Source organism: Trachypithecus francoisi, unplaced genomic scaffold (genome assembly GCF_009764315.1).
Source record: "Trachypithecus francoisi isolate TF-2019V2 unplaced genomic scaffold, Tfra_2.0 Lachesis_group19, whole genome shotgun sequence".
Taxonomy (NCBI): domain Eukaryota; kingdom Metazoa; phylum Chordata; class Mammalia; order Primates; family Cercopithecidae; genus Trachypithecus; species Trachypithecus francoisi.
Window position 1 is genome coordinate 31898821 of NW_022681464.1, and position 16244 is coordinate 31915064.

Below are 16244 nucleotides of genomic sequence, written 5' to 3' on the forward strand. Positions count from 1 at the left end.
TAAATAGGCAATTCATCTCTATTCTATGCTAATGGCACGTGGAGACAGCATTGATAAGCAATTTACAAAGAGGACATCCAAACCACATTTCTCAACTAAAAAGACTTTCTAACCTTCAACAAGGATTATTTTAAAAGTAACAAAATTAATCAAGATATTTTCATTATAAACAGTGTGGAGATTCCTTAAAGAACTAAAAGTAGATCTACCATTTGATGCAGCAATCCCACTCTTGTGTATTTACTCAGAGGAAAAGAAGTCATTATATGAAAAAGACACATGTACATGCATGTTGACAGCACAATACACAACTGCAAAAATAGGAAACCAGTCCAAATTTCCATCAATCAATGAACGGATAAAGAAAATGTGGTATAAATATACCATGAACTACTACTCAGCCATGAAAAGAAATGAAATAATCACATTCCCAGCAACCTGGATGCAGCTGGAGACCATTATTCTAAGTGAAGTAACTCAGGAATGGAAAACCAAACATCGTATGTTCTCACTTATATGGGGAGCTAAGCTACGAGGACACAAAGGCATAAGAATGACTTTGGGGACTCAGTGGGGGAAGGGTGGGAGGGGGGTGAAGGATAAAAGACTACACACTGGGTACAGTGTACGCTGCTTGGGTGACAGGCACACCAAAATCTCCGAAATCACCACTAAATAACTTATCCATGTAACCAAACACTACCTGTTCCCCCCAAACTATTGAAATTTAAAAGATATTTTCATGATTTTCTCAAAGAGCTTTAAGCTATAATATGATTCCTCTATTATATGTGGCATAATCTACAAACTGCAAGAATGCTTTGAGGATTAAACACACACATCTGGCCAGGTGTGGTGGCTCACGCCTGTAATCCCAGCACTTTAGGAAGCCAAGGTGGGTGGATTACCTAGGTCAGGAGTTCAAGACCAACCTGTCCAACACAGAAAAACCCCGTCTCTACTAAAAATACAAAACTTAGCCAGGTGTGGTGGTGCACGCCTGAAATCGCAGCTACTCAGAAGGCTGAGACAAGAGAATTACTTGAACCCAGGAGGCGGAGGTTGCACTGAGCTGAGATCGCACCACTGCACTCCAGCCTGGGTGACACAGCAAGACTGTCTCACAAAAACAACAACAAAACCACACACATCTATTTATACAAGCAACCCAAACACTAATTAATTTTAGGAAATCATTTAAAAATATTACACACGGGTGCAGTGGCCCATGCCTGTAATTGCAGCACTTTGGGAGGCTGAGATGGGTGGATCACCTGAGGTCAGGAGTTCGAGACCAGCCTGATCAATATGGTGAAACCCCATCTCTACTAAAAATACAAAAATTAGCCAAGTGTGGTGGCATGTGCCTGTAGTCCCAGATACTCAGGAGGCTGAAACAGGATAATTGCTTGAACCTGGGAAGCAGAGGTTGCAGTGAGCCGAGATCACACCACTGCACTCCAGCCTGGGCGACAGAGCAAGACTCCATTTCAAAAAATAATAATAAATAAATAAAAATAAAAATCTTACAGACTTCTCTATTTTTCAGTTAAAAGTCATTTCAAAGGGTAGCTAGACACATTCTTCATAATAACATTTTGTGTGAACTAGTTCTCAGCAAACAACTCGGAATGTGTCCATCTTTCACCAAGGCATCTTCCATTTTTCTTCAGTTTTTAGTAGAGCATAGGTCGAGAAAATTTCATTTGGGTTTACATTACTATTCACAGGCTTCCTTAAGTATACATTTCTAGACTTTAGTAGAATAGCTCTTTGATGAATGTTTTACAACTCAACATTCTTCCATTAGGAGAAAAGATCCCAATTTCAAGTTAGCTTCAACTACTCTCTCTCACAAGCCCGGCCCAGATCCAAAATGTCACACAAGGGCTACAGAAAATCACTGAAGCGTTCTCTCCTTGTCATTTTTACATTGGTAATTTCTCCAGACAAGAATCCCTGAGAATTCCACCACAGCAGGTCCTGCCACTTTGGCTAAACTTCTAAGTAGTTTATAAGTAGTTTAGGCTTTTCCCCCACACCATGGCCCTTTCCCACCTCCCCTTTTTTTCCCCATGTTATTTCAAGAGAAGTAATTTCTAGCTCAATTTGCAATTTTGAGAACTCAAAGTAATGAGTGTCTCACCAATCATCAATACAGAAATAACCAAAAATAGATTTGGAGCCACACGGTTGACAGCTGAGGCAAAGGACATTCCACATGTAAACAAAACTCTTTGCAACTAAATCGATGCAAACCTGGCTATAGTGTGGAGAAAAGTCAGTAGCCCAATTCCTTCAACAACTGTAGGCCTGGAAAAGCAGCCCCCATATAGCCTTGGATAGGCCAAGAGTCACATCAGGCCAGGTGCAGTGGCTCACCCTGTAATCCCAGCACTTTGGGAGGCTGAGGTAGGAAACTGCTTGAGCTCAGGAGTGCCTGGCCAACACAGCAAGACTTCATGTCTACTAAAAAATAAAAAATTAGCCGGTGTGGTAGCACAGGCCTGTAGTCCCAGCTACTCAGGAGGCTAAGGCAGGAGGATGGTTTGAGCCCAAGAGATCAAGGCTACAGTGAGCTATGATCATGCCACTGCACTGCAGCCTGGGTGACAGAGCCAGGCCCTATCTCAAAAAAAAAAAAAAAAAAAATCACAAGAGACATGTGTGCAGCTGACCAATTCCAACATGCTACTTTATTTTAGGCCTAAATAAAGATGCAGGTGTGCATAATTTGCAAGACAGAAAGATACCAAGTTCTTTCTTGTTCCAGGTATCAGTTGACAACACGTAACTTGAGATTTTGCAATTTACCATTCAAAATTGGGGAAGAGGGGAGGCACTCAAAGCCTTGCCAGTGACTCATTCTATTGGAAGCGATCCTAGAGGCCGTGCAGCACGAATTTCAGTTTAATACGATTGCTTTTTTTCTTTCGAGACAGAGTCTCGCATAGTGACGTGATCTCAGCTCACTGCAAGCTCTGCCTCCTGGGTTCACGTGATTCTTCTGCCTCAGCCTCCTGAGTAGCTGGAATTACAGGCACCCACCACCACACCTGGCTAATTTTGTATTTTTAGTAGAGACGGGGTTTCACCATGTTGGCCAGGCTGGTCTCGAATTCCTGACCTCAAGTGACCCGCCTGCCTCGGCCTCCCAAAGTGCTAGGATCACAGGTGTGAGCCACTGTGCCCAGCTGATTGCTTCTTGTTTCTGTGTCATTTAGCAAATTCAACTTGAATTTGGATTCAAAATGTCATTTCCCTCTTTTTGTCCTGTTCTGTTAGAATAGTACCAATAGTACCAGTTCCATTTGCAAGAGAGAGAATGATACAAATATCTGCAAATCTGTTTATCTTTGGTGCTTATTTTACGGAGTGATAATTTAATGAAGTACAACCCAAAGGATGGCTGCTGCAGACAGAAGGAAGCAGCAAAAAACAATCATCTGTGTGCTAAGAAGGCCAAAGTGGAAAGAGCAGCAAGTAACACTCAGCTGCAGGCCCTGGAAGTGAGGCGCACGACGCTCAGATGCGTATCTTCCTGGAACAGCCCCACCCAAAAGCAGCATTATGGTGCACCTGAGCCTGTAAAACAGGCTGCGCTAACATGTATTATGGGATGCAACTGATGTCATGGTGGAGGGTAGGACCAGGGAAAGCTCTGCCTATCTGTGTATCAAGGTGCCCTATAACATACTACATTATGTGGCTTTCCTTTCCTAATTACTTCTAAGCACAAGCTCAACAGAAAATCATGAAGCATCTGATCCGATTTCCTCACATTTTAGAAGCATCCCATATGCTTCTAAAGACCATGGAACTTTGAGACAACTGTGCCCTGATTCACAGGGATTTAGCCTTTGATTTTTAACTAAATTTTTGTTTGTTTAACTTGCATAACCTACTTAGCAAAAAAAAAAAAAACTTGCTCACTTCCTGGGAAGCATACAGGCCAGTTTATACTTTGAGATTCAAAGTTAGGAAGAGTTGGGTGGGAACAGGGCAGGAAAATAAACTCACCTAGAGGCCGGCGAGACACAGGTCCTGTAAGCTAGATCCATGTGGAGTATGAAGAAGGGAAGAACCTTCCTCCATCCACATGGCAAAGGACAGAGAAACCTGAGCTGACATACTTTTCTGGAGCTGTTTGGGCCCTAGAAGCAGTCGGTGTGTGACTGGTGTTTAGGGGCAGTGTGACCCAGGGGACCCAACACTAGGGGCTCTTCACCTCTCAAGGAACCCTACACCTAGCCTCTGTCCTGGTGCCTGCCATCACCAACGCAACAGAGACATTCCCTTCTCCACCTCTCTCCTTCAGCCACAGCTGTGCCAGCCTGGGCAGCCTCTTCCCTTCCTACAGTCCCACTCTGTCTGCAGAAAGACCCCACTACGGTGCTGTTCTAAGCAGGCTGGGGGATTCAGCCACAGAGACCAAACGTGGTCCTAAACTTTCCCGTCCCAAGCTCAGTGCCTCTCAATGCAGACATTCTGGAAACCCGTGGGGCCGTTTTGGGGTGACATGATGATTGTAGTGGAATGGGATCAACGACCCAAGGCTTCCTGCAATGTATGAGATCATCCAGCACACTGTCGCCTGTCCCACAAAACTTTTGAACATTTCCTGGAAGTTCACACGGAGGAAAACTGTTTATTTAGTTCTAGAATCTACCTCCATTTATGTAGAAACACAAAATATTCCTTATACTGCTTGAATACACAGTTTATCAAGATTTGTTTATAATTATGGAAAACCATGTCACCAACAGCAACACTGCTTGTGGCATCTGAGTTGTCAACAAACTGCAGCTAAACCAGGTTGCATTGTATATCACCTGCCAATATTTAACAGTGATACTGAAAGCTCCTTTTAATATATTTAAAGCCAAATAAATTATTGAAGATACATGAAATCCTGGATACAAATACATTTCATTAATACATTTATTTCATCTCTGCCACCCAATATTCTTGAGGATACGTAGCATACTGAAACTTTTGTCATGAAAATGTCATGTCGAAATTGTTTTATTTTGGAGGCCAGGCACAGCGGCTCACGAGTGTAATCCCAGCACTTTCGGAGGCCGAGACGGGCAAATCAGTTGAGGCCAGGAGTTCAAGACCAGCCTAGCCAACATGGCAGAACCCCATCTCTACCAAAAATACAAAAATTAGCTGGGTGTGGTGGCACGCACCTGTAGACCCAGTTAATTAGGAGGCTGAGGCACGAGAATCTCTTGAACCCAGGAGGTGGAGGTTGCAGTGAGCTGAGATCATGCCACTGCACTCCAGCCTGGGAGATAGAGCAAGACTGTCAAAACAAACAAACAAAATGTAACTATTTATTTTGGGTTTGAATCTTGTTTTTCAACCTTACTCTGAAACTCCTCAGGAGTCGGCTGCCACTCAACTATCCTATAAACATTTTTTCAATGAATCGTCTAATCCTGGACACCTATTAAAGGCAACAGTCTCTAACGGTCTTGGTGTGCAGAGGGATTTAACGATGGGAGATACGTCTTCTGAGACACTCTGTCAGCACACATCCTATGTCTTAACACAAGAAATTAATACCATCCTGACAAAGAAGGCCTGGTTCACTGCAAAAAATGTCACACTTCTTATTAAAACCACTGCAACAGCCAGTATTTTGCATTGGCAGGTTAGGGTTATTTCCCTCCTTCCCTTAACATTTATGGGTAAGTTTGGTCTGTCACTTTCTTTACTTTAAAGCATACCTGCTCTTTTATCTCCTTCTCTGCAGCACCTTCTCACCTTCTCCTAAATCCAAATTTCTTCTTCATACAAGGGTGCAGTCATCTAACTACCTCATTTTATCATCGGATAAAGGTATGCTGAGCATTTACACTTTAAAAATACATGTAGGCCGGGTGCAGTGGCTCACGCCTGTAATCCCAGAACTTTGGGAGGCTGAGGCGGGCAGATCACAAGGTCAGAAGTTCAAGACCAGCCTGACCAATATAGTGAAACCCCATCTCTACTAAAAATACAAAAATTAGCCAGGCGTGGTGGTACATGCCTGTAGTCCCAGCTACTCAGGAGGCTGAGTCAGGAGAATTACCTGAACCTGGGAGGTGGAGGTTGCAGTGAGCCAAGATCAGCCACTACACTCCATCCTGGGAGGCAGAGTGAGACTCCGTCTCAAAAAACAAAAAAAAAAAGAAAAAAACCGATATATATACACAGACAGACACACACACACACACACACACACACAATTTTATTTGGGCATTCTATTGATTTTTAGACATTGTATGTGTGAGTAGGTTACTTCATCTATCAATTTCATTTCAGGATCATAAAAGGGGAATTACAAAATATTTGTTAGCAAAAGGGGGCATTCGGTGTGACAGAGTCGAGAGTCACTGCTCTAGCAAGCTTCCCCTTCTGGCCACCAGGTTCTCCAAGAGATCAGTTCTTCCTGAAACGCAGGATCTGGCTTTTGGAGTCTGGCAGTTACATTTCTACTTTCTCATGCCAGGCAGGCAAATCATATCAGAGCATTATCATAGCACCACCTCTTAGGGGTACCCCAGAGCCCTGCAAGGGATCAGATGGGGGAAGCAAAAGTCACAGCAGTTGGGCTGGCCTCCTTGTCACTGCACACAACACTGAGTAGAGAACAGCTCAGAGAGCAGCCATCCTGAGTTACAATGCCCAGGTCAGGGGCAGCTGACACCTGTGACCTCTTTGGAAGCAGGAGACTGAGTGTCATTAGGGCCCAGCTCTCCTTGTGATGGCACTGTTGAGACCCGCACGTGGCTCAGCAGCGGCTCTGCTTCCCATTGCTCCCACTCAGCACAGCGCAGCCTGGACGTTCCAAGGCAAAGGCAGTCACAGGGCCAGGCAGGAGCTCTGGCAACTGCTTATGAGAAGAAGAACATCAATATTAGGGCCTGTTTGGAGCACCTTAAATTGGGTCAAGAGACACACCCATGCCATCAGAATAGGAGGGAGTGATGAGGAACAAGGCTTTCAGAGCTCCTACAGGGCAGCTGCCTCTTGGGCGGCACTTCCTGACTGCAAATAAAGGGGAGCTACTATGCCTTTAAGAACTTGGACCCCACATAACTCCAGCAACCTCAGGAAGGCCAGGAACACCTGGAGAGGAAGTCCAGGTATTACCCATCTCTACAATCTCAGCCCTCTCATGCAGACAGGCAGACGTGTAAACAATTTTGATGCAATACAAGTGCCGGATAAAGGTAAGGACGGGATGCCGCAGGAGTGCAGAGGAGTCACACAACCTTTTTCCAGGAATCTGAGCTGTGTCTGGAAGAGCAAGATATACCTGGCTGGATGATGCAAAATATTCCAGCACAACTAGCATGGAAGGGACAAGGAAAGCAGACAGGGCCAGATCACAGGACATCGGAGGCCAGGCCAGGATGCTGGACTTGATCCTACACAAGACTGGGAGCCACGAAGGGTCTAAAGCTTGGAGTGACAGCTCCCCTGAAGACAGATCTCTCTGGGGGTTTGATGGATAGCTTCTGGGTGTCAGAGCGCAATCTGCATACTGCTGAAGGGACTTGCCCCAAAATGGCTTTGACAGGACACATGTGAATACTTTCACTGTAGAAGTTCTGTCAGAGAGGTAGATAGCACATGGTCATACCCAGACTCTGGAGCCAGGCAGCCCAGTTTCAACCCCAGCGCTCCCCACTACTGCTGCAAGACCCGAGTTGGGCCACTTCATGCCCCTGGGCTCTTCCTCCTCCCTCTGTCTAAGGGAGATAATAAAGGCTTCCCTCACAGAGCTGGCAGGGGGATTAAATGAGAAAAGCTCAGGCAAGGCTGGGGCTGTGGGCTGGCTCACAGTAAATGCCATCTAGTATTTATCATTATGTGTTTACACTGATGTACACAAGAAAAATACAGTCACCTAAAGTCAGTGAGTTCACAGATATTACAGCTTTGAACAAGACTAAGTGTTAAAGTGACCGTTTGAGGTAGATTTGAATAAAGGTATGAAGTAATGCCTCCTTGAAGAAACGACCTGCCTCTCACCTTTCTCCTGTTCATGGCAGACACTCTGTGAACACAGACTTTTTAAAGAGATGGACTTCCCGACTCTCTAGGGGCTTTCTCTGTAATAACTTGAGTTTCCCTGTAAGACAGGAGTAACTACCTTACATATATGTAGGTATATTTCGTGCGTTCTGAAATTCTTGAGCAAGAAGGAAGAGATGGAGAAAGCAACCTCAGCTAGGGAAAAGGGTGGTGCAAACCACCAACCATCTTTACATAAGAAAAGCCCCAGCTTGGCAGGAGAATCCCTTGAACCCAGGAGGTGGAGGCTGCAGTTAGCCAAGATCATACCATTGCACTCTAGCCTGGGCAACGGAGCAAGACTCCGTCTCAAAAAAATAAAAGAAAAGAAAAGCCCCAGCTCAATCATCAAATCCACTTCAAGGAGGCATGATTTTCTCTTCCTACACAGCACACGCATGAATACTTTTACATAAAAACATGTATTCGCAGTCTCTTGTTCAGAAACTGGAATGCATTCTCCCCATGTTAGCCCACAAAGGCTATTCAACCGTCAAATGGACCCACGTTACAGAATGAGCAGCAGACTCGTGACTTTAGGGTGTTGGGAGGAGAGTAAGTGCTGAAAGAGGTGCTGTGTAAGACATGGACCAGTTCTTCCCCACCCAACCCGACCTTTCCACAGGGTAGACCAAGCACTAGGCAGTTTCGAAATCAATTCATCTTTGCCACACAGCCATCTACTTTTCTGTACTTTTTGATACTCTCTCTTCTCCCTGAGTCCTCTGTAGCCTCTTCCAGTCCCACTGCTGCTGCTCGGTAAATAGGAGGATTACCCTGGCAAAGGAGACCAGGTGCGAAAGTGGCATTTCAGGAACTAAAACAGGCTGTGTAAAAGGTCTAGACTCCTGAAATACCACATTTGGGGATCTACAAGTGGTTTCCTGTAACTAGGATAGAAAGTGCTTCCATGTTTCAATATTACTTCTTTCTCCCTTTTTAAAAAAATCCTCATCAAAACTTTATTTCACTCAATACAGCTTCTTTCAACTAAATTAGGGAAAAAAGGTAATCTCACTCAACCTGTTAATACAATACAGTCAGCCCTCATTATCCACGAGTTCCACAACCAGCCGCAGATCAAACATACTTGGGAAAAAAACATTGCATTAGTACTAAATATGCAGACTTTTTCCCTTGTCACTATTCCCTAATCAATGCGGTATAACAACTATCTACATAGCATTTACATGATATCAGGTATTAAAAGTTACTAGGTGATTTCAGGTATATGGGAGGATGTGTGTAGGTGATAAACAAATACTGTGCCAATTTCTATCAGGGATTTGAGCATCCACAGATTTTGGTATCCACCGGGGGTCCTGGAATCAATCCCCCATGGATACTGACGGATAACTACATATATGACTTAAGAGAACACATTCTTTTAAAGGCTCGCATCTTTTGCTTTGTGTATTTGTACAAGTGTACACTTGTACACACAGAGACTTACATACACTACAGCACAGGTATTTTTTCCTGATAATTTCCTCCAAACTATTCTATTATTCTACAGGCAGTTGCATTTTAAAAGGAATCTCAATTAAGCCAAATGAATCTTTAATGAATATTTAATTAGGACCTTTTCAGACAGTGTAACAGTTGGGGGGAAAAGATGCCTTTTTCCAACACACCACTGAGTTGAAGAGGATGGAAAAAGTCAACAGATGAGTTTCCTGTCTTTCCCGCCAGTTCCCTTAAACCATTTCTGCTTTTCATTGCTTCTCCTTTTCTTACGTGTCTGCATCTGTGGACTCTCCTCTTGTCTCCAGGAGCAAGGCAGAGACACATTCTTGTCTGTGAGCCGCCGGATTGTCTAGAAAACATGGGCAGCCTGCAAGTCCTTCCTGTCCTCCCAAGAATCTGACATGGTTTTAGGCAGATAAGAGGCTCAGAGGCCTACTGACTCAACATCTCTTACAAGTGCCTTTGAGTTTATCCAGGAAGCACCGAGGTTTTCTCAGAAGTCAAAAAACTCTTTCTGTAAAAGGCCAGAGAGTAGATATTTTAGGCTTTGCATGCCATATGGCCTGTGATGCTACTGTTTTCTGCAGGTGTAGTGCACAAGCCACCACAGACCACACATAACCAAATGAGCATGGCTGTGTCTCAACACTTATTTACAAAAACCGGTGTCAGGCTAGAATTGGCCCACAGGCCACAGTTTACCAACTCCTGGATTATATGGAACCATCTGTATAACACTGGCTCTGCAATCAACATGCTCACAAAAGGAGTCCCACAGATCCTACGGCTTTCTCATATGGCTTTGTCGTATGTGCCAAAAACTGTGTTAAATAATTTAGGGTCCACACATTCATTTTACGCACACTCACGTTACTTACCATAAATTTTTCTTGCTTCGTATTTTAATACATTTTTGCCATTTTATAGTTTAAAACGGAAAAGAAAGTGTCACAATTCATAGCAACTAGGTACCAATAAACACTCATAATAACGATATATGTTTCCTATTTTAGTTGACAGTGACTAAGTTGACAATGACTCTTTAATAATATCTACAGCCAGAAACTGGTAGTAGCCCTGGCAGAGGTAAAAACTGCAGAAGTCTTAGGATCAAAAAGAATGCCAAGAGTTAAAGCAGGAGATGGGCTGGTAACCTCAACGGGGGAGGAGGGAGGTTCAGCACCAGGGCAGGAGAAATAAGAACTGCGAAGCTCGGCCGGGCGCGGTGGCTCAAGCCTGTAATCCCAGCACTTTGGGAGGCCGAGACGGGCGGATCACGAGGTCAGGAGATCGAGACCATCCTGGCTAACACAGTGAAACCCCGTCTCTACTAAAAAATACAAAAAACTAGCCGGGCGAGGTGGCGGGCGCCTGTAGTCCCAGCTACTCGGGAGGCTGAGGCAGGAGAATGGCGTAAAACCCGGGAGGCGGAGCTTGCAGTGAGCTGAGATCCGGCCACTGCACTCCAGCCTGGGCAACAGAGCAAGACTCCGCCTCAAAAAAAAAAAAAAAAAAAAAAAAAAGAACTGCGAAGCTCATCTGGATCAGAAGCCCCAAACGTCTCACGCTCCTCAGGCCTCCATGTGGTTCACTTCTGCCAGTCCTGTTAAAAAGTAATATTTCAAGCCATAGAGAAAAAAAGGTGGTGACATTAGGATCCTGAAGTCCCAAGGAGCCAAGAGTGAATTATGGCTGTGACAGCCACGCTGTGGACAATGGTCACGGTGAAAAGTGAGTTGATGAGACACCCAGTAGCAATATACCCCTGAGAAAAGCACCGACCATGGGAAACACGGACTGACCAGTGGTAGGAAGAAAAGTGTAGAACAAGCCATCCTATGTGACGGCCTAGTAATACTGGTGAGTGTGCAGTTCTGACCCTCTTTTCCCAATGTCATTTCATGTCTCCACGTGGGTTTTTCTGTTGTTTCCTCTCCTAGGTTTCCGTTTAAACCTCACCACCTCTCACATTCTCCTTTTCCCCTTGCCCTGCCCCTCCCAACTCCTCATTCAACTGATTCACTTCTACCCCATCACAAAGCTCAGGCATCACTTCCTCCACAAAACTGTCCTTCAGGCAGGGTTAGACACTGCTTCTCTTTTCTTCTACAGGCTCCAGGTGACCATGGTTATGTCTCCCAGCCTCCCTATCACCATCAGCTTTACCTACACCTACATTGCAGCATCGAAATATCTAGCACGTGTCTTTGGCACCTAACCCACAGCCTATCTTATGTGTCTGAGCAACTAAAGGTCTGAGTGCATGTCACATATGCAAACAGCGAGGGAGGAAGGGAATGAGTGTGTGTGTGTGAAGGGGCAGTGACTGCTGCTAGACTAGAGCACTGGGCACTAAGGCCAAGATCAGGAACTTGACTTCAGGTGGTCAAGATCACGAACTTAAAAACATATGGACTTGGGTTCAAAGCAGGAGTGCCCTCCAGCAGCACAAATCTATCCTGACCTCTGGGAAAACACCTCAAAGTGCATAATGGTGGCTCAGCACCACCAAAGAGCAGTTTGTTGCTACATTATTACTATAGTTTCAACAAAAAGGCAGCTACAGTTTCAAATCCCAACCAGGGAGCTGTTCTATATTCCAAAAGAAGGCTTCTACTGTGCATATATTTCTAATTCCTATATGCCTAATATCTGAATTATACAATCCAGGCTTGCCACGAATTCAGACTGGCCTTCACGATAATCTGTTTCTACAAAGTAACCATTTCTCATTAGGCAGCTGTTGATAAACTTTCACCATTCTAGTAAGGTGGCATGAGAAAATGACCTTCTTGCTTTAATAAAAAATATTGTTACACTAGATATAAAATATGTTTTCACTGTTAAAGTGTAAAAGTAAGACTCTGGAAGGTTTACTAGTAGAGGAAGGGTGTCTCCCTGTGATAAACAATCATTAAAAAAGGAGACAGGGAGGGTAATTTGCCCATCCCTCTTATGTAGATAAAATGAGCCAGCAGTGTGCTCCTCAAACACTTATCTAGTCACTGCTGAGCCTTCAGCAGGCCATTTAACTTCAGAACAGAAAGGGAAGTTTCCCAATGCATAACAGAATCTTAAATCCTTCATACGTAATACATAAGATGAACTTTAAATAGAAAAGCCACCTGCACACAGGACACTGTGTCTTGTACTCCAACTACACTGTGAAGAAGCAAGCACAATACTAGCAGGGAAGGCACCACTTACAGAAGCTAGCTAGAGTTTATTGAGTGCTTACACTTAGCCAGGGGCCACGGATTATTTCTTTTAATTCTAACCATCACACAATAATGTGGGTACTCTTATTGTTACTCCTATTTTATAGGTAAGGAAGCACATTTTGAGAAACCAAAGTCAGCAGCCACAAAAGTGGCAAAAGTAAGACTGGAACCCAGGTTGCAGGACTCTTGTCCATGATCACACCTGTACGCAACTGTGCTTTCCAAAACATACATCAGAAGCACCTTTTGGGAGGTGGGAAGAACGCAATGATTGTCCACACCACAAACAAATCAGATGGAGCCAAGGAAAACTGATAGGATGATACCATCTCTGTCTACCTCTGTCTTTTTCCCTCCCACCATCTCTGAAAAAGGCTTTTTAACACTGCTGGAAAACAAGGTCGCAGAGCAGATGACAAATTACTATAAATTTAGTGAGGGAGGCAGAATGGTAAAATGAAAAGAGTCCTTGATATAGAACTATAGTGTTTGTGTCCTGGTCCATAGTAAAAGCTAAGTCTCATGAGCCTTGTTATAAAACTGTCACGATAAGATACACCTCACTCTTTTGTTGTCATGAGAATAGTGAGGATATATAAGGGAATGTGTCTAGCACTGTGCTTGGCAGAAAAGAGGTACTACAGTTTTTTTCCCTTCTTTATCTTCAGTTCCCATTTCAAAATACAAGCAGACAGCACCTAGCTATACAATGTAAATATTCCCTGGACACCTCCAACGCACTCACCTACAGAGAAATATCTCTGAAGGGGCATCTCTCTGCTGTTGCTGTGAGAGTTTTCCAACCACTCATATATTGCTTCAACTAACAGTGCATAAAGTTTTCTAGATAAAGCAAAAACTCCATGCTTTCAATGTAAAGGTAGTATTTTAGCCTACTAATGCAGAAAAGGAAGGGGAAAAAAAAGACCATTAAAATAAATATCACAGGAGACTTCAAAGCAGTAAGTACTGAAATATGCAAGTACCTAAATCATCAGCTAAAAAGAGTAAATTTGATTCTACAACTCTCTCCATTCTCTCATACAACACAAACTGGTAGTCTAAAAACGGAATCATAGCACAGTATAGGAAATATTCATATCTTTTGTCCTGAGGGCTTCTTAAAAACTACCAAAGAGAAATTGTGTGACAAGTAAACCCTTTAAATCCCCCATCAACAGCCTTTGATGAAACTTCATCTTGAACCCAGACTTGTATGCTTTAAAAATGAAATGTTCTAAGTAAAGCGAAGTTGTTTTTACTTTCAGACCAAAGGGGGGAAAATCACCGATTTAAAAGTAAAAGGTACTTTAGTGAAAAGTTCACAGTTGTGAGATATTTGCTTTGCCATTAAGAAGGTGGAAGCTCTGCTGGGTAGAAACCACCATTCTTTGAGGTCTGAGACTTCAGGCACTCTCATTCTTACAGACGCTGCCTCTCGGTCACAGGTGTACATTGGTCCTCTCATTCCAACCAAACTACACTTTGGGTCTCCAGCGGGTGAAGCATGTGGCCTTTAAACGTGTTCGGGAAAGCTGCTAAGCAACATCCTTAAGGCTCGTCAACAATCCAGACAGCAAATCACAAACTTGCTTCCTCAACCCGAGAACACACACTCCAGGTCCCCAACGAAATGAAGGTTCCTTCCACCCCCACAGGAAAACTACCAGGTTTCAGTTCTTTCGCTTTGTTTTTTAAAAGACAAATAAAAAATTAACTGAACACACGTGTTTTCCTACCATTCTCATATACTTTTCAAAAATCCCTCCATTTTCTTCCTTCCTTTACTTTGGAAAAATTCTTAATAAATAATGCCTGCTTGAAAGATATCAGGAACTCATTTTGAGGACTGAGTTTGTAGAAGACAAGGCAGAGAGATGAGTGGGCAGAGTTGGGCTGAAATTTTTAAATTCCTGCACCGCAAAGCAACTGTGCGTGTCTGTTTTCAAACAATAAAAGCGTCTGGAACTGCACAATGATGCAGAGCCATGCGAGGCGCGAGGAGCAGGCAGCTGGTGGGCTCCGTGTCACAAAGGCTGCCGGGGCAGCACGCGAGCCAGAGTCACGACAAGCCTGGGTCCGAGGCTCGCTGCTGCCTCAAATCTCATCCGGTCCCAAAGCCAGCTGCCCTGCGGAGAGAAGCCGACCGGCACCGGGCACATCTCTGGGAGGGCGAGGCTGGGAGAAAGTGAGAGGGGAGACTGCGGGCGCGCTGGGGGTCCCGGGAGGGAAAGGGCTACGGAGCCCGGGGTAGGGGGTGGACGAGGAGATGTGGCAGAGGCGCATTCCCTCCGGCTGATCTTGCCCGGGAGGCGACCTGGGGATCGGAATCGGGGACTGACAGGAGGGGGAGGGGGCTCCCGGGGGCCGCAGATCGAGGCGCGTGAGCCGGACACGAGGTGCGCGCGGCCGGGTTGGGGGAGCGGGGACGCGTGGGTCACCTGTATTGTTTGAAAAGCTGGTCCGACTCCCTGAAGCCGTTGTTGAGCAGCATGTTGATGCCGGCCAGGGCCAGCTCCGCGTCCTGCAGGGGCGCCGCCGCCGCCGCTGCCGCGTCCGAGTCTCTGTCGTCCCGCCGCCGCGGCCGCTGCTGCTCCGAGCCGGCCATGGGCGCGCGAGGCCCTGCGCTGGGCCGAGGCGAGGTCGGGAGCAGCTGCTGCGGCCCCGCGCGCGCCCGGAGCCCGGCTCTACCTGCCGGGAGCCAAGCGGAGCCGGGAGGGAGGGGAGAAGAGGGGAGGGAAGGGGAGGGAAGGACCGCGGAGGGAGGAGCCGCGGCCCGGCTGCGGCGCGGCGTGGGAGGTGGGCGTCCGGCCGCCGCCGCGGGGATTACTCAGCAGCACCCGCCCGCTCCTCTCGCGCCCTCGGAGGCACCCGACTCGCTCGGGCCCCGAAGCGGAATCCGTTTCCGGGTGTCTCTCACCCAGCCAAGCCGGTCCCCGAGCGGCGGCCGCCTCCACTTCCTGCAGCCCCCGCGCCCCGGCCCCTCCCGGGTCCCCAGGCCGCGCCCTCGCCCACCGCCCAGGACTGCTCGGACACACGCACGCGGGGCCCGGAGACCCGAGCGCCCCACCCTCTCCCGAAGGGGCCGGACCCGGGAGTCGAGGGGAGGGCAAGGCGCGGAGGAAGAGCGAGCGTGCGGGTGTGGAAGGAAAGGGAAGGGGACGGGGAACTCCGCCCGGGCCGCAATGCAAGCGCGCGGCGCTTTGTCCACGAGTAACTGAAAACCCACGTAGCCCGCGCCCGCGACCCCAGACTCCATCCTGACCCTGGGGCCGCCCCCTAGGACCAGCGCAGCCAATTTCCGAGGAGGTGGGCGGCGGGGACGGGGTCTCTGGCACCTGCCGGGCAGCTCCCCTGAGCCCCGCGCTGCGGGACTGCGAGGTAGAGCCCCTCGGTGCCGGGTACCACCCACTCCAGCCCGCCACCACATTTGCGCAATGGGGCAGGAGGAGAAATGGAGGCCTCTATGCCATATGCCCAAATATT

At 46.4% G+C, this 16244-nt stretch overlaps 1 protein-coding gene across 2 annotated transcripts in view; it reads right to left on the reverse strand.

Moving 5' to 3' along the window:
- Positions 1 to 15994, reverse strand: part of TTC39C (tetratricopeptide repeat domain 39C) — a 120403-nt gene extending 104409 nt beyond the window's left edge. The window contains exons 1-2 of one of the 2 annotated variants that reach the window (XM_033178108.1): positions 15200 to 15994; positions 9616 to 10051 (exon numbers count right to left, since the gene is read on the reverse strand). In XM_033178108.1, the coding sequence (XP_033033999.1) occupies positions 10006 to 10051; positions 15200 to 15366 (213 nt within the window). In that variant the 5' untranslated portion in view covers positions 15367 to 15994 and the 3' untranslated portion in view covers positions 9616 to 10005. Of the gene's footprint in view, positions 1 to 9615; positions 10052 to 15199 lie in introns of those variants that run through there. The other variant, XM_033178107.1, reaches the window with a different exon arrangement.
- Positions 15995 to 16244: the final 250 nt, after the last annotated feature.